Below are 24,707 nucleotides of genomic sequence, written 5' to 3'. Positions count from 1 at the left end.
CTCGCTGCTGTTTAAATGTTTGAAAAGGAAGATTAGATATAAACAAACGTCAAACATAGACTCAGTCTGCCTTCACATTTGATATGAGGCCAGCACGTATAGTGGCCTCAGCAGGCTATTACTGAAATACACGTGCTATATCTTAAACTATGATATAAACAGGGAGGTCCTATTAACATGTTTAGTTTTAAAGGACACCTTCCTGCCTTTAGTCTCATTCATGAGCAGTATTAGTTTTCTTCTAACATCCAGAAGTCTGCACGATGTGTTTCATAGTTTGTAACAAGCCTTTGACAGGTAAACATAACATGACCGAAAAAGCAAAAAAAAAAAAAAAAAGGAGAGAGAGAGAGAGAGAGAGAGTATTGACGTAAGAAGAGAAAATGCTCTCAATTATGGAGACAGGCAAATGGTTCATTTATGTTTGATGTGTGTTTATTCCTCCCTAAATATCGTCGGTGAAGTTTGTCATGCACGTCAGATTTTCCTGCGCATTTTTATACCTCTGCCAACAGAGAGAGAAAAAAAATCACATTCTAACAGACAGCTGGTGCTTAGAATACAGTTGAATAACTATTAAAAAACAGATGATATTTAGATGATAGTTCAGTCTAACACATGTGCCAGTGAACCATTAAACGTCTGTGAAACTATGCAGTTATGAAACGTAACTTTAACCTCAGCCAAACCGATTTGCTCAGTTGTAAATAAAACAGCGAAGTAAACGTGACCCGACAGACAGAACCTGAGTGAATGAAGTCCAGCGTTTAACCACTGAGAGCTAAAACTCAGCTGAGGTTTCAAAGCTGTGTGCTGGTGATTGGACATCAGCTGCCGATGAAGCTGTTCGCCTATAAAGTGCTCTGTAAGGAAACAAGCTCCAGCAGCTCTGCGCTCGGGGAAAACACTATATTTACTTATCTTGTGCAGAAAAATGCGCTGACATTGCTTTATATTGAGCACCGGCTGCCCAGTTAAACTGTGACTATCACCAGGTAACGTAGGCGTGTTTCTTGAATTAGCAGCAGGTGTTAAACAGCTGACAGATGAGGAGGAGGATGCATGCAGGTAAACTGAGGGTCTGTTGAGCTGATCGCTGGTTTCGTGAGAAAAATGTCAGCTCGTTCTTTATGTTACAGAAGCACAGAGACACAAGACCAGGCGGAAAGAGACGATCGTTCGGTGAAAATGAGAATCTGCGAATGCAACATGTGGAACACGGAGAGTGGAATATGTAAACAAACCGGTTAACGTAACCCCCTCGGTGCACTCTGCATGCTAATTGTTAGCAGAGCTAGTGAAATCTCTGAAAACATCTGAGCACTTTTGCAAACATGTTCTATGTTGACAACCTGACCAGACATACGGCGCGACATTCGCGGCTAAAACACTGTTAAAAGTGTAGCTGGTGACAGAAAAACGGGGTATTTTAAAACTACACCACCACCATTGCTGCCTGTGATTTGATCTGCATTCTGGGATACCTGGCTGCCCCAAGTCTACACAAGCAATCGATTATCTAGGATCGACCTGTTTTGACTTACTTTGCACGGCAACCAATCAAATGTTAGAGCAGCTGCATGGGCAGCGTTAACCCCGCCTCCTGAGTTTGATAGGTGAGGCTGACAGATAAAATTATTTCATGATGAGAGCCAGGCGTCAGGACTGCCAAAATGAAATAAATAAATATATCATTAAATAATTAATTAAATGTGTCAATAATTAATTAAAATGTGAAATACATAAATAATTAATTGTGTCAATAATTAATTAATTACATGTGTCATAACTATTTATTTAATTAATTAATTCCAATTTTAATTAATTATTGCCACATTTAATTAATTATTTAATGGTGTATTTAATTAATTCATTATGGCAGTCCTGGCGTTCCATAGCCACTAGCTAACTGCTCAGCGCGGCAACCACAACACACATAGGGCGCCCTCTGACCCCGGAAGGACACACCGTCGCAGCGAGAGGGCGTCACCCGTCACCATGGCAACATACACAAAACATAACTGTACAAGCAGAACCCCGAACAGCCCTGACCCGCTACAATATTATCATGCTTTTTACAACAACGTGAATGTACTATTGCTGTGTGATTTATTACTATTACTGAAGGTCCGCGACTCCGAACTGTAGTAAAGGGACCTCTGACTAATGCTGGGCTCACACTGTGCGATTTTTGGCCCATTTTGAGCCGATTTTTGAGTCGTGCGATCGTTTTGGCGATCGGCCCGATTTTGGCCTTCATCGTGCGTCGTGCATCGTGTAGTATACGTGGGGTAACGAGAAGCGATTGACACCTCACGACCAGCTCCCGATCATCAATCGCTTGGTCGTGAGGGTGTCACCGCAGTTTGCCACACTGCGCACGCGCAAACACAAATGTCAGCGAAAAAGACGGCGTAGCACGGCAGTGCAGCGTGTGATCTGGACACAAGCGATGGAGGCACAACCTGTAGAACCATCCGAGCCCTTTCGATGTGGCCTCACAAAATTATCACGACCACAACAACCGTGAAAATAGTTGGATCGACACTGCTGCTCAATCACAGCTGCCTGACCAATGTTTTTCATTAGCAATTTAGCAAAGTTGATGGTGGTGGTGTGTCTGTGTGAGTGAAAGACGGAGAGGGAGAGCGAGCAACAGAATTTCTGTTATAACCTTCATTTTTATGGACGCACAGTGTGAGCACTCAGGTCGCATCAGAGCATCGGGCCGTATAGTGTGAGACCCTGCATCGTGACCTATGAACTTCTAACCCCTGCGAGTCAATCGTACAGTTTGAGCAGGAGCTGAATCGCGCGACTGAAAAAAATCGCACAGTGTAAGCCCAGCATAATACGGCGGGGTCCCTGTCGGCTGGTAGCCGAAAAATAGTTCTACTTTGTTGTGTGGGTCAACTTTTCTTGCGACAGACAGAGAGAGGCGTTGAAAGGCTGCTCCAACGGAACTTGTTGTTTTCGGAGGAAAACACGAACACAGTGTACAGTCGAGTCTTAATAGCTTACTTACAACTGGGCTCGTCAGGCACTCTTCTTGGCTGCAGTGGTTATTATTATATTTACATGCTTCCAGCTCCCGTTTTTGCTCGATGACTGCTCGTACCTTTCCACTCCCCTTTTTCTCCCTCCTCGCTCACAGACACATAACGTGTATGGCAGTCCATTCTCCCTGCAGCACGGACTACACTGCCCATGATGCTACATTCTTTAGAGCTATGCTTGTAGCATTCTGCCTGTTAGCTTAGCACAACAACAACAACAACGAAAAGGCGCTCTCTCACCCAGGAAACACACAGTCACAGAGAGAGAGAGCGTCGCCCTGTAACCATGGCAACCGTAACGCTGCCGCCTGGAACAAAAGAACGTAGCTGTCAAACAAAACCCAAACAGTCCTGACCCGCGACAAAATGAAACAGGAAAGTACCCCAGTGTATTCCATTTATTTCAACAAAGTAACTGTATTCTGAATACCACCTTTTTAAACGGTAACTGTAACGGAATACAGTTACTCATATTTTGTATTCTAAATACGTAACGGCGGTACATGTATTCCGTTACTCCCCAACACTGACTATTGATGACAGGTCACAGTTTAAGGTAGCCACCACAGCAGTACCATAACATTATAAATGGTCCACTTATACAAATAGCACTACACCTCGTCCTGTCCTCTGTGGTGAAGTTTCATATCGATCACAGCTTAGCAAACATTCTTTATTAATCGCAGCATGTTGACATTTTGTGCATGGTGTCACGTTTTGAAGATATATTAGATATTTAGTGATGTGATGGCAACTTCAACTAACCTGAAGGTCCAGCACACGAGTCTTGAAGTTATTTTTAGCAGATGTCTTTGTTTTTTAAAATGGATAGTGTGACATCATGTACAAAAACAAAATGTGTGTGTGTGTGTGTGTGTATGTGCGCACATCTGCTTTTTAACTGTGTTTTCTCAGTTGTGATTTCGATTCTTTGTCCCAGAGAGAGATAAAAGCGGTCATCTATCTATGTTCCCTCCTCCCACATGTCCGTGAGCCGGGCTATTTTTGTTTTTGTTGTTATTTATTTCCGCTTTGCTTCAGAGAAAGAAAGAAATCTTTATTATAAGAGAATTAACCTAAATGTCTTCCAGCTCTTCATAGGGGTATATTTGAAAATCTACCCAGCACAAAATTGATTGCAGACAACATGTTATCAGCCTGTGTCATCTGGTAGCAGTGAATAAAGCCGATATCAGCCAATATATTGGTACATCCCCAATTTTATTGTGCCGCTCAGTGCCCTAATCATCATAATGGTTTGATGCAAATCTGTTCACTTAAAAAGGCTGGAGCTATAATGAATTTCCCAGCCGCCTGACACAAAGCAGCTCTGACTGATGACGCTTTACAGCATCAGCAGCCGATTTTCCGGTTACCTTCCACTCCACCTGTAACATCCGTGTAAACCATCCGCATTAATCATTTTTATTTCTCACTATCAACAAACTCATCCAGTGTGCCTAAATCCCAAAAAGGAAAATATTTTATTACTGCCATAAAAACATATGGCATAGAACAAATTGCTGAGTCACACCACTGGAGGACACAGTCTTTCCCAATTGCACCACTGATCTAGAGTACTAAAGATAGATGGCCATGTACTTCTACATGAGTAACTGTATTGTTAGGAAATTTGTTTTTTAAGTGGCATTTGGTGATATTATCAAAGTCCTTCCTGAAGCAAGTCTCACCATTTGGCAGCTATCTTTGCAATACACAGGCAGATAGTTTGGCCATTATCTAAGTGAATGGGGAGAAAGCTTTAATCCCAGTGCTCACTAGGAAACGAAGAGTCACCGGTCCAAGCTGAAAAAAATGCTGCTGACATGATCAGTGGCTACTCCCACCAGACCACTGAGTAATATACTGCATCCATCACTTTATGGATACAGTAAACCAAGAAAACTCATATATACTCGCCTGCATCATTACTAGAGATGGCACGATACCACTTTTTTATGTCCGATACCGATATCATAAATTTGGATATCTGCCGATACCGATATGAATCCGATATAGTGTGTTTTAATCAACAAAACTGTTTTTTTAAATATCTTGCTGAATTTTGTATAGGTTCTCAAGTTTAAAACAACAACTACACTAAAGCTATTCTGTTATACCTGTATGCAAAAAAAAATATTTCATAGTTCAGTAATACTGATCAATCTAATAAACTTAAACCTACACCATCCTCCCTATTCTGGTATTTTAAAGAGTACTTAGCGTAAATATTAAGCAACCTAACTAATAGGGTTCCAACTCCCAGCAACAACAAAAATAAATAAATAAAAAATAGGGAACCACCCCTCACGCGCCACCTCATGATGCTTAATCGATGTAATCAACCTTAATTTGATGCAGTGTGAAAAACAAATGCACAGAAATAAATTCTTTTTCAATATATTAAAATATTAAATAGATTCAACATCTCTCTTCAACAAAATTGCACACTGCACAGATGGTACCTTCCCAAAGGAAAAAGTACTATAGCTTACTAGGGTATATATATATTAGACTTAATAGTCACTATATACAGTAATGGACTTCTATTCATTTTGCATCAGATTAAAACTTTGGGTGTCAGATAATTATTTATTAAAAGCTAGACATTTTAAATGAGAATAAGAAAGAAAAGTATGTCTTTGTGCCCCCTTTTCCCTGTTAATGCCCTATCGGCCCCCCTGGCTAAACTTTGCTAGATCCGCCCCTGCACAGTTACCAGCCGTCAGCTACGTAGAAAAAGATCCTGGAGTAGAAAGTAATATTAAATACATTCTAACAACAGCTTATCAAGCTTAAACGTGCTGCTGTTGTTTATCTGCTGGTTTCCTCTTTCTGGTGCAAAGTGGGCCAAAAACAAACAAGAGACACGGACTCGCGACAGAAAAGCCGATCAGCTGATCATTAAGCAGTTTCATGATTGAAGTAGCAGCAGGAGAGGCAGTCGCTCCATATATCGTTTGTTAAGCTTAACGCAGGAAAGCTTTACAAACATTCAGAGATGGACTTACACACTTGCTTTACTTCTCTCGGGGATAACTTTGTCGGAGATGAAATGCCGGGTTGCTAGCGAAGCTCCAAATGCTATCCAGACCACCGACAGGTCCGGCATGCCACAGCAGCTCTATCACGTGATGCATACTGCTCCAACGTGCTAACGTTCTGAGGTGAGTTACGGTGTGTTGCAAGTTTTGTGAGGTGCTTTCGTGATATTTAATGGATCGGATTACATTTTTTATTTTTCTCCGATATCCGATCCAGTAATTTAGGTCAATATCGGACCGATACCGATACGTAATATCGGATCGGTCCATCTCTAATCATTACTACATTAATAATGGACACGGCTTCATTGGTTAGGCAGAAAAATGCAATTTAATAATCTTACAAATCAAAAAGTTAAACAGAATACAGTGTGTACTTTCTTGGTGGATTGAGGGCACCTTGAAAATGTCACAACAAATCATTGACAGCTCTGTGAATTCTTTATTACAGAAAAACAGTTCATTGCTTCCTGGTTCCAAAAAAACATGGTTCAGGTCAGCTGATTGACTCTTTATGGTTGGGACAGTCACCATGTGTGGAGTTTTGGAATTCTCCCTTCGGTTTCAATTCGAGCATTTGAATATCTCAGTGATTACCTGGGTGGCAGTAAGCCTGTTGGTTATGCACATAATTCTGAATATCTTCTTGCTTGATTAATTAATACATGATTTGAATTATAAAATGTAAGCGATGCTTGTTTTGGTTATCAACGACTATACTGTATACTGCAACTCGGTGTACTGCGACTCGTTGATTAAAAATATAAGCATTCTATCTTAGCTGTTTAATGCGTAGGTGGCTATAAAAATCGTTTTTGATAAACAAGGCTTCAGTAACACAGGCCTAGAGGCCAGCTGGTGACCCCTGGCAACCTCTAGTTGCTAAGGAAAAATGTGTGTTCTCCAACAGGTTGGAGAGTGGGTGCTCCAAATTCCTGGTTGCAAAGAAAGTGCTCCATCATTAACCTTCTTGTTACTGCTTTGTTTGCTGATGTTGCCTTCAAAGATTCATTAACTAGAAGCTGGGAAGTGGTGACACCTGGAAAAATATGCTTTAGGCAAGCAGGGTAACCTGCTATCAACCAAAGCAATTTGGTGTAGCATGGTACCTTTTTTCAACCAATTATAACTAGCAACTGCCAGAAACTCTCCAACTAGTCATGGAATACACATTTTTTGTCCAGCGAGCAATGGTTGCTGGAGATTCACTAAAGAGTCTCCGGAATTCTGTGAGTGGAGCCTAAATTATAATCTTCAAATTGCCAGCTGTAGTATTTTCCCAGCAATGGGTTGTGTGATCTGGAAATACAAAAGCTTATTTTGCTCATACTCAACACTGTCAAACAGGATGGAGGCTGGTGAGGGGAGCAGAGAAAGGGCTCGGTGTATAGGAGAAAATTCAAACCACCAAATAGTTTCTGTTGAAGTATGTATTTGTGGACGTGTTGCACTTTGGATTAAGAGGGTGTGCTGAGGTGATATTATGCATACATTTGTGGTGGTATATTGCCTTAAGAATGATGCATAACAAAGTTTGATTCACATGTTTTTTGCAGATGATTATCTTAATAAATGGAGATATAAAAGACCATAAAAGTCAATCAGTTTCACAGTCAGATGTTAGTTTCCATCCCCTACTGCATGAGTTGGATGAATCAATTTATGAATGACTTTCTGAGTGTGGGTGCTGGAAAAAGTCTCTTCATGTGCAAAGAAGCAATTAGCTCGAGTCGTTTATTTTGTTCATTGCCAGCCTCTATCCTCCTATTTCTCTCTAATTCTCCCGTGCCGTTTTACCACCAAACCTCTTTCAGCCCGCACTTCCTCTCTCTTCATCCTTCTTCATCTCTCTTTCTCTGCTGCTCCCCTTCATCCCTCCTCAGTGCTGCTCTCTTTCATAGCCCCCGTGGTGTTGACCATGTGTGAATGGGACTGAATGATGGGTGGGAAGGAGGCTGCATGCAGTGTAGTTTCACGCGGGCGTGCACGTGCATGCACATAGAAACACGGTCCTACACGAGAGCGCACACACAGAGTTTACTGGTGGGTGTGTTTGTGTGTCTCTGTGAGTCGGTGTGTTGAGGAGGATGAGTCACTCTCTGCATGAAACGCACACACACTCTCAGTCACACATGGACGAACCAGCATGCACTCATATAAGCAATCTAAATACACGGAGCTTTTATTTGCATGCATGATTGATAGTGTTCATGTATCATTTTAATGAGCTCGGTGCGCGTGTGTGTTCATTTGATGTCTTTACTTTAGCCGTTGTGCATTTTTTGTCTTTTACATTGAAACGGTGTGCGTTTGTGTGTGCTGGGTGTGATAAGGCTTTTCATTAGTGTTTCCCATACACAGCCTGAAGGCTACAGCTCTGCCCTGCATCATCTATCATCTCTCTCTCTGCCTGTCGATATACTTTCACATCTGCTTACAGGAAGTGCACATGCTCCATCTCCCAAAATTTATATTGGATGTCAAGTCAGTCAAATAATGTGACCATTGGCAATGACATTTACGCTTTCAAGAAGAAGTGGCTAAAAATGATAGAAAGCAATTGTTGAAACCTTGTCCTAACCTTGTTCTGACCCTCACTGTATGCTCCTGCTATGCTGTTGATACCTGGTCAGCACAGGTACACCTGTGACTGATGGGAATGTGCATCAAATAGTGTGTGTGTGGATAGAATAAAGGGTCCTATTAATGTGTGTGAGAATATACAGCAAAAGATGCTTGGGATAATTTAGGTCTGACTCCTTGTAAGCCTGTAAGACTCTCAGTAGTAGGATGTGTATGAGCTGAGCAGATGGTGGTGTAGAGCTAAGCAGCATCTTCAGGGTAAGCTGCTAAGTAGTTTGTGAAATACATTTGCTGGAACACTACTAAACAGTGACATCACTCTTTTCTCTTCTAACTATACCTCTGACAACATGTGTGTGCGTACATACAATTTAGTTTCGCCTCTTTGCACCACCACAGTAGTTTTTAAGTCAAATAGTCAAGAGGTAACCTGATTTAGATGTAGTTCAAGGAGTTTTTAACATGAGCATCACATTAACTGAGCCATTTTTAAACACAGTCCCACATTTTTAAGAGGCTCAAAAGTAATTGAACAACTGGCTGACTAGAATCGTGTCCAGGTGAGGCCTGTTCTCTCATTATGCCATGACAAATGAGGCTTATAAAAGATCTGATCTTAAAAGAAAAGATCCTACCACCCTTTTTACAGAGAAACGGCAAACATTTAGAAGTGGTCAAATAAACAATCTGGTACATCCTTAAAAAGGAGCACTGAGCAGCTCAGCAACACCAAAAGACTAAAAAAAAAATACGACTAAAAACCATGTTGACAGAATTATTTCCATGGTTAAAAAACAACATCTGACCAAGTCAAGAACACTTGAGGAGGTGTGTACAATCAATCAAAACTCTATAATGCCTTAATGAATCAAAAATACAGAGGGTGTACAATAAGGTGCAAGCCACTAGTTACACTTGGACTTTCACAGAAAATGTCTTTAACTTGTACTAGTAAGATTAGAAAAGTGTGGAGAAGAAGAAAAAGGGAGAAACCGCATGATCTGAACAATATCGGGGCATCTGTGGCGAATGATACACGTGGCAGGATGAATTGTATAGTGTGCAGGGCTATACTCTCTGCTTACATTCAGAAAAATGCTGCGGAACTGATCGGACAGTACCACAGAGTTGTCCGTGTATACAATGAGATACATCCGAAAATTAGTATTTATCAAACAAAACAACTTTTCATGTCTGTGTTGTTCAAAATAAACTACTACTATACTATCTAAACTGATGTGTGTTTCTTCTCCAGGAACCTTCAGAGGTGTGTGTAAGAAAATTGATCACTTCCCAGAAGATGCTGACTATGAAGCAGACGCAGCTGAATACCTCCTACGTGAGTCTGATATGAGCACACACTGCACTGTGCATTCACAACTAGGCTTTTACTGGCCAGTGTTACCATATTTAGAGTAGAACTGTCTGACTAATCACTAAACTTGTTTTTTTGTTATCTCAACCCATCGTATGTTCCCAAGCGATGTAAAGCCAATTCCATTGTTAGGTGTGTGACAACAATGTTTCATATCGGCTTGAAAAGAGAATTATTTTGTAAAGTCTGCGTTAGAAACAGCACACAGGCATGATGTGGGTGTGAGGCAATCATGAACATTACTGTGCCCCCTCTCTAGCCCCATCTGCAGGACAAACTACAGGGGTAGTATGGTTAAGGATCACAAAGTTAGTTCCATCCACTATTTTGTAGTAGCGACTTAAGACTAATGTAGAGGAAAGAGTACAGAACAATGGATTTTTTTTTTTAATTAAATGTAACCAATTGAAAATCACAAAACACTGACAGTTAATCTTTCTTCTAGGAGTGGGATATTCCCACTAACCTTTTTTCTCTGGGGAAGAGAAAGCAGTAGTCAGTAAGCAGCTGAACACTGGAGGTGTTACAAATACAGTTAAAATAACACCAGTTACTTATTTTGTCATTTCTTGTATGGAGCACTGTTTAGGCGTTTAACAGCTCACCTTATGTGCACAGTACTTATGCATACTGTTTTGATTACAGTTAAAAGGCATGTGATTGAACCCCTGAAGTTTTTCCTTTGATGGTGGCCTGCTACTTTGCCTCGCCGCACAAACTTGCACTGAAATATTCCAGCTATCACATTATTGTTAGGCAATAAACCTCTAATCCTGCCTTAACCATTAAATAGGTCTCTTGAGATTACAAATCTGCTTGGCAAGACAAGGCCAAGGGCAGCATTCACCTTGCATGCTTTTTTGACTGCAGGAGAAACCTGAGTGTGAGCATGGAGAAAACAATCAAACTCCATGGAGCATGTCCCTTTACAGGTTTGAAACCAGTGCTCTCTTGCTATGAGGCAAAAGTTAGCTAACAGCTGAGCCACCATGCTAGCATCAAGGTAATCCCACACTGTTTCAGTATTGTTGAGGCCTGGGCTCTGGGGAGGCCATTCCATGATTGATATGTTTTATTGTGTTTTTATCTATCCTGGTATGCTTGTACTGTCTTGGCACTGTGATTGTGATCGTGCTGGAAATTGAATCTGTTGCCAGTCTAGCAATTTACAGATGGTATTGCATGGTGGTTCAAAAGTTGACAATTCTTTCACTTTGACAAACAATAACAGGACCCACTGAAAGGCCACATCTCTGTCTCAGGTCCTGTGTCAAGTGTGGATATTTTCCATTTCTTAAGAATATGACTTTCAGATACTGTTTATTCAATTCCATTCAATTTTATTTATATAGCGCCAAATCACAACAAAAGTCGCCTCAAGGTGCTTCATAGATACAGAGAAAAACCCAACAATCATATGACCCCCTATGAGCAAGCACTTTGGCAACAGTGGTGTAAGGAAGAGGACTCCCTTACTGCATTTATTTATATTGTATTGTCTGTATAGCACTTTAGAGCACACCTTTCACTTTATTAAAAGCACCTTATCAAGCACTTTATGAGCATTGCACTTTAAGCATGGATTTGCACACAAGAAGTTTAAATATTTATTGACTATTTATTGGGAATTTTAAAATCAGTTGGTGGCCTTGTTTCAGATCCTGCACAGCTGCTCCTCATCAAGGAATGTGGTGGTTGTCTGTCAGGAGAGAAGAATGGTGATTGAGATTGTGATTAAGGTTTACCAATAAGGAAAACTAAGGCAAATGTGTGTGTGAAATCTAGGGATAAAAGTGGTGCAAATAAGTGTTTGTAAGTTAATGATTACTCACCTTTCTTGCCTGTGTCCTCTTCAAGGTGTTTGGGCAAATCTTTCCCCGGGGGTCCAGACACCATTTAAAGGTTCCGGGAGAGACCATTGGTAAAGAGAGTGTGGTGAATCTTTTTGTGCTTGGGTTTCTGGGTTTTTATAATATTGGGTTTGGTGTAACATTAAAGTGTGAAGTATTTATTAATATGTAAATGTGAAAATGTATTTATGTATTTATTTATTCTTATTGATATATTGTATACTGTGGTGGAAGGTTGGGATTTAAGAATTTACCTGAGAGTGGAATAATGGTTAAGTCTGTGACAGCTGAACATATATAAGGCTGCCAGTTGTCATTAGAGGTGGATTTTTGTGCTGTGAAGAAGCTCGACAAGTTAATTGTTTTAAGGAGAGCCATATAGCAAATAAATACTTTGTTCCACTACACTTGCCTTGGTCTGTCTCACTGTGTTTCCAGCCGCTAAGGGCTGCCCTGTTACAAGTGGGAAGGAAAAACTCCCTTTTAACAGGAAGAAACCTCCGGCAGAACCAGGCTCAGGGAGGGGCGGGGCCATCTGCTGCGACCGGTTGGGGTGAGAGAAGGAAGACAGGATGAAAGACATGCTGTGGAAGAGAGACAGAGATTAATAACAGATATGATTCAATGCAGAGAGGTCTGTTAACACATAGTGAGTCAGAAAGGTGACTGGAAAGGAAAAACTCAATGCATCATGGGAATCCCTCAGCAGCCTTCGTCTATTGCAGCATAACTAAGGGAGGATTCAGGGTCACCTGGTCCAGCCCTAACTATATGCTTTAGCAAAAAGGAAAGTTTTAAGCCTAATCTTGAAAGTAGAGATAGTGTCTGTCTCCTGAATCCAAACTGGAAGCTGGTTCCACAGAAGAGGGGCCTGAAAACTGAAGGCTCTGCCTCCCATTCTACTTTTAAATACTCTAGGAACAACAAGTAGGCCTGCCGAGCGAGAGCGACGTGCTCTAATAGGGTGATTATATCTGGTGTAGATATTTTTGGGGGGCCTCCCACTTCTTCATTTGTCATCCACTTGTCCATTTACCTCAGATTTCAGGCCGATCTCCACACCATGCTGAAATGTGTCAGCTAATAACACTTTGGGGATCACCTTGTTGGTGCAAAAATAGTATTGTATGCCTATAAAAAAAATGTAATTTGGCTTTTTTATGTTTGAATGTTTCATAGGTCACTGTCACAAGTCACAAGCAAAACATAAGGAAATATAAAGAAGAAGACTTTCACTCAGTACTCTTTATCACTCTTCTCATCCAAAGGATAATGGGAAATGGGTAGTTTCTTAAAAAAATATATATATATATTATTGTGACTGGCATTTCTATGCCAGCTGGTATAATTATGTACCCAGAACAGTGTTTATAAACAGCAGCTGGCAATATTACAATGTCTAATAGCAGGAACAACAAAACAAATTATGACCTTAATGGCGTTCCATAACACTACATAATGAAGAAACACAAACTAATGGCAAGTAGTTAAGAAACTGAACCTAAAAAAGCCTTCATAAGGTTAAAAAGGATTATAAGAAAAAAAGAGGATAAAAAGATAAAGAGAGAGTATTTAGTAGAAAACACAGAGAAGTGAGCTCTCTGTTTATTGTAGGAGTAAAGGTGGAAAACAACAACAGAAAAGAAGGGGAAGGGATTCAGCCTGTGCCTCTTTTTCATTGCTCCACTGAACACAGAGCAACATCCCCAGAGGGAGCCAATTAGATCACAGTCCTTAGAGCTGATAAGCCAATAAGGAGCAGAGACCTAGTGACCAGCATTTCATGCAGCCCAGGGTTGTGGGCCATAGGGGCGGAGTCTGTACGAGCAATATCTGCAGCTCTCGGTCACGGCGGGAATGTTTTGCCACGCAAGAAACAACAAACATAAAGAAAACAGATGGAGAAAAAAGCGACAATGATCTGCTTCGTTTACTTTTAGTCTTTTTGTGAAGACACAACCGTATATGATAAAACTCTGATGCATGGGCTCTCCTCATATATTCGGTGTCTCAAAATAGCCCGAATCTCAGTTCTGCGCAACAAGCTGTTTGCAAATATTCCTCAATATGTTATCGCATCCTGCACACATATGACAAATATTTCACTCCCACTGAAGCCTCACTTTCACATTCATTATTTTGCCTCGCATATGTCAGCGTGACTCTCCATCTGTCTTGGGTCTTGTCCATTTTTTTCCCCTTCTCCGTCCGTCTCTCGGTCTCTCTCCCTTGCTCTCTCTAGCAAATCCTCTGAATGCTTTAACATGTTCAGAATTCAGGTTCAGTCGAGCATTTAGCAGCCCGCTGCCTCGCGTGTGTAAAGTGGAACCTTTTTTTCTTTCTTTTTTTCTTCCCCTTGCATCTCCATCCTCCATCCAGCACAGAAGTGATGCGCACCAGTGATTTTGATGACGTAATGGTGGAGCTACTGTTCTTCCAGCACAAATGATCCTTCATCAGTTTCTGATGGATCTGAAAGGCGACGTCTTTACACGGCAAAATAAAAAGTTTGCACCTGTTATGAACGCGTTTCCACTCTTTGTGTGTATGTGCAGGTGCTGTGCGTGCCTCCAGTCTTTTCCCCATCATGAGTGTGGGTCTGCTGTTTCTGGGTGGGCTCTGCGTGGCTGCCAGTGAGTTTTACCGAAGCCGACACAACGTCATCCTCAGCGCAGGAATCTTCTTCGTCTCAGCAGGTTAGTCATCACTGCGAGTGTCTCTGCGTGTCCATGTGTGTCCTCTTTCCTCTTAGGAATTTAGCTACAGTGATCGTCAGTCATCAGAACAGCGTACATGAAACCACACTTACTAATTCACAAATTCAGCACCTCATACCACATTTTTTTTCATTTAAATACAGTACCAGCCAAATGCCTTACATTCTCTGACCTGGTGAAAGGAGCTTGAGATAACAACAAGGCGGCTGTCTGTGTGAGCCACATGTGTCTGAGTGTGTGCAGCTGTGTCACTGTGGGCCGACTCTAAACGGAGGAGGCACAGCATTCAGATATTTGTTGAGGAGCCCATTGAGCATCTAAAGCACACAGAAGAGCCCATGAGAGGCACCAAAGTGTGGATATGGGACACAGTAGCTGATTAATCAATCAACAAGAATGCCATGATGCCACTGTGATGCACTGTGAGGGTGTGAGAGTGCAAACACACACACCTATAGAGTCTTTCATTGGGACGCAGCAAAGCATCTTTGCACACACCCTTGTACTTACGTATCCGTACTGTAATGATCCTGGTGATGTTCCCGGGGTCTCCTGGGGTCTCGCAAGGTGATTATTATTGGTCGGTTTTGTAATCGGAATTATTAAAAACACTCATTAACCTTTACTGATGCATTTATTGAACCCTTGTCTTTTTTAACAATGGATTTCCTTAAACGTTGAATAGGAGTTTAAAAAAATCAATTTAAAGCAAATTAAAGTAAAGGCACTGCTGTAAACAACATTGGTTGAATTTATTATGTAGCGCAATATAAAACGGGGGGCATTGTTGCAAAACAGAACGCAGATAATCGTCTTATCTCGATTGTCTCGCCGGTAGCCAGAATTGTAATTAAAGACCTGAGATGCGCGGAAAAAAAACAAAACCGCTAAATCTTTACAACATTATTAGTTTTAACTAAGCATTTTTTTTATCTGACTCACATGTTAAGGTTTAGTATGTTCACTTTAATTGCACTGAAAAGGTTATTAGTCACAGAAAAATTGTATTTTCATTAGTTTTTAACAAATGCGACTGTCTTTTGCAGAAAAATGCACCATGTCCACCAGACAGGACTAAAGATGCAGCTGGAAAGATTACAAATGAAATCGCTGAACAAACTGGTCAGCAATAACACAGTACAGGCTCATGCAGTGGCACAAAATGACAACACAATAGCCAACAAAAACATTACAAATAAGAGATATCCCACAGTAGCTTCACCACACACCTTGCTTTAATAAATGAAGGTTAACAGACAAAAATCACTATTAAAAAAAAGGGTGTGGTGTTGTAAGTTAGGATACTAAATTGCTCATGTTGTTTACAACGTTCATGCACTAACAGATAAATGGAACTGGACCTGTTTGAGTGTCTACATGATCTGATTCGTTTCCTCTGATTGGCGGTGCTGTAAAGGATAAAGGGAAGGGACATTTTAGAGTTGGGGTTTTTTAAGCCAACAAACCGTGTTTTAGAAGAGCCTCAGTTACTGAGGTTTTGAAATTAAAGTATTCAATTACTGCACACTGCTCACTAGAGCCTGACCAATCGATGGGCTGAAACTATCGGCCGATCAGCTATTTGTTATTCTAGCGGTATCGGTTATTTACACTGGCTGATGTGGCACAGTTTGTCCACCCGAGGGCAACTTCCCTTTTGACCACATGTGTTGGAACGCCACCAACACAAAAAAGCTTATCTGAGCAGAGGGTAAACAAGTAAATAAATAACTATACATATCAAAATAGTGAAATCTGATTATGTTGTGTGCCTGAAAGAAAAAAAATACATTAGATGATATATCAGGCAGCAGGTAGGTTTTGAACCCAATATTTCTAGAACTCATAGGATCAAAATACCAAAACACAAAACTCAGGAAAGGCAAAAGCCAGGGACTTACAAACTAGGAACTATAGAAGAAACACAGGACACACAACACAAGGGAGGACACAATAAAGAAGCAAGCAAACTGAGGGTTTAAGAGGAGACGAGGGCAGATTGGGGAAAAACACACAGCTGAACTGAATCTAACCAATTAGACAAGTGGAAGGAAAACTGAATTTAACACACACAGGACAAGAGTCTGTCAAAATAAAACGAATAGGAACAGAAATGCAGAGTTTACACAACGAGAGAAAAGTGAACAAACACGGAGAAAGGACAGACTTCACAAAGGAAACGCTGAGACGAGGACAGGCTGGACAGGAAAGGGAACCAACCTCATCAACCAAGAAAGCAAGAACTAGAAACAAAGACAAAATCTAATAATATATTCAAATGACTAAATAAGTTAACATAAATCAGGTCACAAACCCAGAAATAATCATGAATGCTCTAAACCTTGGGTCCAATACACAGGTACCATGACCGTCTCTTAGTATACTGTAGTTGTGTTATTTTTGTTAGTTTGTGGCTCTCACAGTTTCTCTTTCTTTATGTCTGTCCAGGCCTCAGTAACATCATTGGAATTATTGTCTATATCTCAGCCAACTCTGGCGACCCAGGCCAGAGTGACAGCAAGAAGTCCTACTCCTATGGCTGGTCTTTTTACTTCGGGGCCCTCTCCTTCATTATGGCGGAAATGGTGGGTGTGCTGGCTGTGCACATGTTCATTGAGAAGCACCGCAAGCTCCGGGCCAAGTCCCGCACTGAGCTCATCAAGAAGTCCGCCTTTAGCCGCATCCCCTCCTATCGCTACCGTTTCCGGCGCCGCTCCAGCGTTCGCTCTTCAGAGGCTCCCAGCCGCGATGCCTCGCCACTGGGGAAAGGTGGCTACACAGGGCCCGCCGCCTCCGAGATGCCCATGTACACGCTGAACCCACGAGAGGCCGGCAATGCCGGCAGCAAACCTGTTGGCGGCTTAGGCGGGCTGCTTAACTCGGAGAGGGATTTCCTCCAGAGCAGCACGCTCACTAAAGACTACAGCAAGGACCCCAACCGCAGAACCACACCTGTCTGAGAGGTGCTGGCTACAGATATCGCCCCAATCAGAGTATCAAAGAGGAGGAGGATGAGAAATGTGGGGGGGGGGAGTGCAAGCAAAAGCAGGGGACACACAGGGTTATGGGGTGGGAAGGGGGGGGGGGGGTTGCTAAACTTTGACTGTGAACTGTGAACTTTTAGCCTTCGAACTGTGAATCCTGAGCCCTGTGAGAGTGTGTGCAGCAGGGTTGGTTTTAATAGAGAAGTTGTTCCCAGCCCCAGCACATATCACTGTAGTAATACTTGTAACTCCTTATATATCAAGGCACATTCGGTTTATGTTCATGAGTTTTATGTTCATAAATTGATTTTCAGGCTTTTTCCTCACAGGAGAAATGGGAATTAGTGGAAATGTAAAATATATTAAGTGTTTTTTCTGTTTGGGGCAACTTCTCTTTAAAAAAAAACAACAAAAAAAAAACAAAAGCGCCACAAAAAAAACTACAATGTGAATTTGAGGAGAAGGGGTGACAGACTTTGTGTGAACCTCTGTCCTCCTGACCTTTTGGATAGCAGCAGAGTCGGGTCAGGGAAGGGGACCGGCCTTAGAGCTCCCAGCTGACCCTCTGATTACAGTAAACGTGAAGACGTCAGCACCTTGTCGTGGGCTCTGATTCCTTTTCAGTTCAGCTAGATTCAAATTATAAACTGAAGATCGGTTTGCCCATTTAAACCAGTGCATTTGTGGAAGCAGTTATCATTTTCTATACATTTTGTATATAAACTTTCATACTGATCGATCGGAAAGCTCGCTTCACGACTGAACTGAAAATGAATTGAGCTCTTCCCTGGTCACATTTTCCCCTCATCGCTCTGATTCCAGGTCAGTGGTTAAACCTACCTGGCGGTTTCAATGAGTAAAGAAGAAACCGTGGATTAGCTGTTGCAGGCTGGGTAGAAAAGGTCTGACTCAACAACCTAAAGAATCTCTTATAGATGGTAACGTAAGATCCATTGGTGCTTCCTTCTGTTTTTTCTGCCACCTCTTGATTTATTTATTTTTTCACCTAAAACCTAAAAAGAGGTGGTCTGTCTGCCAAGCTGTCTGTCTGCGTCCATGTGTCACCTCTCACCTTTTTCTGTGTAGCCACACCTCCACACCTCCTCTCACCCTTCCCATCCTCTCCATTAGATTTAGCTCCTGTCTTCCATTGGTGGCGTTTTTGGAGACTAGTTAGGTTTTCTGGAGGTTGTTGGTTCAGGGTACTGTGGAGGGGAGACCACTGAGCTGTGAATAGGCTTTAAGGCAGCACCGTTTGTTTGCCCACTACCTCTTGGTGAACACATTTCTGATTTAATATTAAAACCTGTCAGATTTACAGTCGCAGGAGTAAACACAAGCTAAAGTAGACGTCTCCAATAGGAGGAAACTGTTCGTATGTAGCACACAAATTAAGCAGCGGGAGATGGAATTGGAGGATAGTCCAATTGTATTATTTATTTAAGTCACTCACAGCCTCCTCATTGCTCTTCATCTCCACTGCTCACACACTGGCTGACAAACTAGTTACTTACTCCACTGCCACCTCTCCAGCCTTAAGAGGACCAGTGTCAAATACTGCTGCGATCCACGCATCGAGGCACCGGAGAACACTGTGTGCATCTGACTGAGCAGCAGTGTTTGGACGCCTTTCAGACTAATGGCCTTTACACACCGGACATGTAAAATTTGCACCAATATTTTGTTTGTTAAAAATACTCGCCTATTCTCAATGCAGGCGTTCACAGCTACCGCATAATTTTGCAAGACGAATTTGGATTTCATTTATGGAATCAAGCACAGTTTTTTCAGATTTTTTTGCATTCGAATTAACAGATCTGACCAATCAGACCACTGCGTGTGGCTACAAGTGCGCTTGTAGCTCAAAACGCACTTACTGAACATACTGAAACGCAACAGTACTGTTTCTTTTCAGACATACAGCTAGATGGTGCTCCAGGTCAGTCAACTCTGAAATAATTTCCCTGCCTCCTCAGATGTGGGAAGAGCTCAGACTGCCTTGCTGACATCCTGAAATATGTACGACAGCAGTCGTGATAAAGATTCAACTCCTGGATCAAACCATGAAATTTTCCCTGCTGCTGCCTTCTCGTGAGAATTGAATGAACCCAGAATCTCTGCTTCTTTCCTTTTGTTGTTTAGAAACATCAGGACCAGTTCATTGTGGCTTGATGCGTCTTTTTTGAGGACGTTTTTTGCAAAAATGCGGAATATACCTAACACGACAAATTCGCATCTGAAAGATCTAGAATTTCATTTTGGGTTTTTTGCCACATGCTCGGTGTGTAATGGCCTTACTTTTCTGCAGGAAAAGCAGCACAAAAAACTACTGTGATAAAGCCCCTGATCTACTACTATATGCCTAATATTTACACAGTCAGTCCACTTGGTTTCCCAACAATCTAATGCTGCATCTGTGCATTTGTAAGCAGTGGCAACTAGTGTAATTCTGAAGTATTCCAGCCTTTTAGTAAAAGGAGGCATATTCTAAAACATTAAGAAAACAAGCTGAATTATTCACTTTACTCAGTAATCTTCTATCTCACGACACGAGGCGACAGAATTTGACACTGTGAGAAAAAAGGCAACACAGCCATAAAATCTACAGAGAGGAGACAGGGAGGGTTGTGAAACCTGAGCATGAGTATCTAGTCACACCATTTTTCTCAACCTGTTTCTGGGACTGTGAGTAACAAGTAAGTGTGAAACTCAAAAGAGGAAAAAAAAATGCTTTTTTTATTTTTTCAGTTATTGTTCTTTTACCTTCCCATAAACAGCCATTGCACTGTTTTGTATAAAGTCGACATGAAACAACACCAACCCGACACTGTCAAGCTACTACTCTGACAGTCATTACTCTGATAATAAAATATGTTTTAAACCTCGCACACACTGTTTAATTTATGATGCTGCTGTTTTATCTCCTGTCTCCGACGCCATAAAGGGAGCTTAAAGGGACAAACGTGCATTGCTACTGTCCTCTACATGTAAATATTAATTTTGCAACTGCAACTAGGGGCATCAGCTTTTGTCATGGGCTGTGAAAGGGGAAAAAAACCCTACTTTTCTCCAAGCAAGGGCTTTTAATTTTTAAAGGACAGGAGCACACAAGGGCTTTTTATGCTCAGCACTGCAGCAATTTCATTTTAAGGGTGTAACGTGGGAGGGAGGGGGAGAAAAAGCAAAGTACATTTGCACAGAAACAATCGTTGTTGAACAAGCTAACCGCTAATACAGCACGCTTTGTGTAAAAGAGTAGCTGAAGTAGAGGAAAATCAGACTACGCTTTTCTACTCTGCTACTTTTTTTTGACTTAACTTTAGGTTAGATGAGTAATTTTGTGACGTAATTAGAGATGAAGACTATTGCCTTAAGCAAAGGTAGCATATTTAAGAGTTATTTCAGTTGCTTAAGATTCAAACATAAATTAGCAAAATATGCCTGGTGCCAAATATTACTCCAGATGTTTTCTATGTATCACGACCTCCAGGTTAGCTTTAGGTTTGCAGTTGTAAGTACTCTAATCCGCGTAGGATTTACTGACTCAACAGTAGCGGTAGCTTCGTAGCTCTCATCGGCTCAGACCTCGAGGGGTCTGCTTAGGGTCGAAGTTCAGAACTGCCATCCATGAGCCATGTCAGCGTTGACCATTCAAACCATGCATGCCATATCCATTTGCTTCCAGTGCTTACATTTGCTTTAGTCTCAAATGGCACCCTAATCTCTATACTCTGTAGGGATACTCGACTGCTACACAAAAGACGCCTTACAAGGGCACGCGGGCCCATTAGCCCGCGCTGTAATGATGTTTACTTCAGTAGAGCACAGGGTGCTTTTTGAGACTAGGCCACTGTCTATCTCTTCTTCATAAAGCTTTGATACTCTGATATATTATTAGTAAAAAAAAATTATTCTATTCTATTCTAAAGGTGCCACTGTGCAGAGGATGATAAACTCTGTCACATATTATAGTAATCTATTCATTGGGGCGGGGGCTGGGGAGGGTTGATCGCAGGGGGGCGGAGTTGGGAAGCAGGGGTTGTAGTCTTTCTAATATTCTATTATTCTAGTTTCATTTTCTACTTTGATGTGATTGTGAGGTTGTGTTGTTTTAATCACATCTGAAGTTTCTGACAGGAGGGACATTAGGAGTGGAGCACTCGGACGATCGCTCATGGACATAAACCTCACCTCACCGGTGCCAGAGGTCACTTTACAATTTGCCAGCAGGACACTCAGCACTGCAGCGCACACACACGCACACACACCACACGGACACATGCATTCCAAGTAGCTATACATACAAATTCCTCTACTTTTGAGGACTTTTACCCAAAGCTTCAATGCTAGTTTTTGTTGTTTGCACTTGCACAGGAGAAGACTGCCTCAGATAGCAGGCTACAAGCATCAGTAAACCCTCCAGTTTCACGAGTTTGGAAGACGTAATGACTGTTAATTAAAGAATAAAAACAGGGTTAAGAACTGTCCGATGCATTATTTAAAACCTGAAACAATGATGCATCGACTTCCAGGAAAAATATGGTCGGAAAACCCCCCAGAATGATTGTTATCCAATCGTAGAACTCACGGCTATGTTAATAGCAAAAGTAAGGGTATTTAAACACGCACAAGAGAACTAAACAGCTGTGAAAAGCATGTATTAGTGAGGCTAGTTAGTGAATAAAAGGTTTCAGTTTGCTCAGAAGCATATAGATCAGACTCTGGAGGAATGGAAAAAGGTCATGTGGTCTGATGAGTCCAGATTTACCGTGTTACAGAGTGATTTATGCATCAGGGTAAGATAGATCCAGCCTTTACTTTACATCTGGGGTTTCTTCAGTTGGTCTGATCTAGGTTCAGCAACCTTATGTGCCCCTCCAAGAAATGGGGGTCAGTTGATGACGTGATTAAAATGAATGACCAACAATGATTCCTTTCTTTTCTCACAGCACAAGCATGATGATCCAAGATAATTGACAATCTTTAGGATGTGCTGCAGAATCAAAAACAAAACTGGACAGAAATAAACATCCGCATCATGTAAGCTCATCAAAATAATGCCATCATCATCAAAGGTAATCAGCTGATATCAGTTGTGACCGAACAGCGTAATCAAACTTTTGCACACTTAAACTTTAACTTGAAATAGAATTCGAAGCTTTGGGATTATTGGTCCTCATGAGTATAGGAGCACAAGAACACAGCACACAACGATGTAGTCTCATTAATGATCACACACACACACACATACATGCTCACAGCTTCAGCTTTGCCCGATGTGGCGCAGAGAGAAATGTTCTGTTCTGGGTTAAAAAAAACAAAAACAACTATCACTGTGTCATGTTTGGTGTTTCTTTGGAAGAAAATGACAAACTGTTACCACTGCGTCGCTGTTGTGTCGCTCCTTGATGGGACTTCAGTACACTGAGCCAGCTAATCAACCACGGACGACCAGAAAAAAACTGTTTTGAAGGAATAGTTCAGAGACAAACACTTGCTATAAGCACTCTACACTTTGCACTCGCAACACACACACCAAGACACACTAACGCATTTAAGGTCACTGTGTGAGGAGGGCTTACAGGTGGAGTTATGTGCCTGCATGTTTGTGTGTGTTAATATTTACATTGTGCGTGTTTGTGTGCGTGTGTGCAGTTAGCCTCTCCTCACCCATGCACCCAGTGCCTGCCTGTCCTGCCTTCAGACAGCTCCAAGATCAGCCATGGGGCGTCCAGTATAACCTCCTCTGCATCCTCGCGACCTTTAATGGTTGGACCGGGATCAGTTTTAGAGCTAACTGCCCCGATCATTCCTCAGCAGACGCAGCCATACAAGCTAATAGGACTGTTCTGGATTCAGTCGGCTCTGGCGGAAACATTTTTTATTATACTTTTTAATTTGGATCTTGTTTTTCTTACATTGCCGTCTCTGTCTGTGCAGCTGGTTTAGGATCAGCAGAGGGGGCTTGGGGATAGACTATGATCTATTGAGTCCCTAGTGACACCTGGTCCTGAATCAGCACAAGCTGATTTTGCCTGCTGTTCCTCCAAATGTCCCATAAATTTGGGAAAACAAACTGTGCTTGCTCTGAAAGACTTACTTGTAAAATTGTTAGGCTTTTTAAAATGTGTCCTTTAGGAAGTTTCACTCACCAGATTCCCTCCCCCAAATGATTTCACTTTAACTTCAAGCATTGTTGACGGCGGTGGCAGTTTATGGATTGCGGACATGGTAGTTGTTGTTTTAAGTTTTCTTAACATAATCTATTGATAGATAAAGAATAGCAACCATTATTACAAGAATTATTCCAGTCTTGGTGGCTATTGGGCCTGTTTCCCTGTTTTATTTTTTTTTTGGGGGGGGGGGGGGGTTGTGCCAACCTTTAGCCTTTTAGGAAGAGAGATTTTGTACCTGTCCTATATTTCACATGAATTATTTTGACAGGGAATACAGAGCGATTAAAATGTGCTTTTAACGGTTTTGCCTCAAGCCCTGCATTCAGACAGTGCTGTTTACGTAGTTTACAGAATATATTTGTGGTTGGCACGGTTGACTGACCAAGGATGAAAGGCCCAAAACGGTATCGTGTTTTACCAAGCTTGGAGAGTTTCGCTCTGCATCAGGAATATTCAGGCTCCTTCTTGCTTAAATTTCTTTTGAAAGTAGCAACAAAACATGTTTTTCTCTTCCTGAACAAGTGAAATCAGACTGTGCCCTTAAACGAAAAGATCGTGACTGTTTTTACTGAGATTTACAGAAGACTCGCAGGGAAATATCTACAACACTTAATGTGACATACTTGTATTGGATTACTACACAGGTTTCTCTATGAGAAAGCCACGCACCATAGAGTCTAAATTGCCCTTGAGTTTTTACTGAGCCATGTTGTAATGGGTAGAGTCAGGCTACTCAGTGTATGAAACCAGTGTGACAGTGCACTGGCTGTGGGCTTTTTGCCACGTTTGCTGCATAACTCTGTGATTGGCAAAGCTAGTTAGCACTACTTTATTTCAGACTGTAAAAAACATTAAATCAACAGTTGCTATGATATTTGCTTCATCTTTCAAGATTAAGTAAGTTATTTGTTACACAAGTAAA

At 41.6% G+C, this 24,707-nt stretch overlaps 1 protein-coding gene across 1 annotated transcript in view; it reads left to right on the top strand.

Moving 5' to 3' along the window:
• Positions 1 to 17,693, top strand: part of cacng3b (calcium channel, voltage-dependent, gamma subunit 3b) — a 36,583-nt gene extending 18,890 nt beyond the window's left edge. Inside the window, exons 3-5 of the mRNA XM_085453755.1 lie at positions 9,939 to 10,022; positions 14,464 to 14,604; positions 17,074 to 17,693. Of these exons, the coding sequence (XP_085309881.1) occupies positions 9,939 to 10,022; positions 14,464 to 14,604; positions 17,074 to 17,585 (737 nt within the window). The 3' untranslated portion in view covers positions 17,586 to 17,693. The remainder of the gene's footprint in view (positions 1 to 9,938; positions 10,023 to 14,463; positions 14,605 to 17,073) is intronic.
• Positions 17,694 to 24,707: the final 7,014 nt, after the last annotated feature.

Source organism: Copadichromis virginalis, linkage group LG4 (assembly GCF_057382275.1).
Source record: "Copadichromis virginalis isolate Kocher_CV1m ecotype Utaka linkage group LG4, C_Virginalis_male_GT1.1, whole genome shotgun sequence".
Taxonomy (NCBI): Eukaryota; Metazoa; Chordata; class Actinopteri; order Cichliformes; family Cichlidae; genus Copadichromis; species Copadichromis virginalis.
This window is presented reverse-complemented; position numbering and strand designations above follow the sequence as displayed.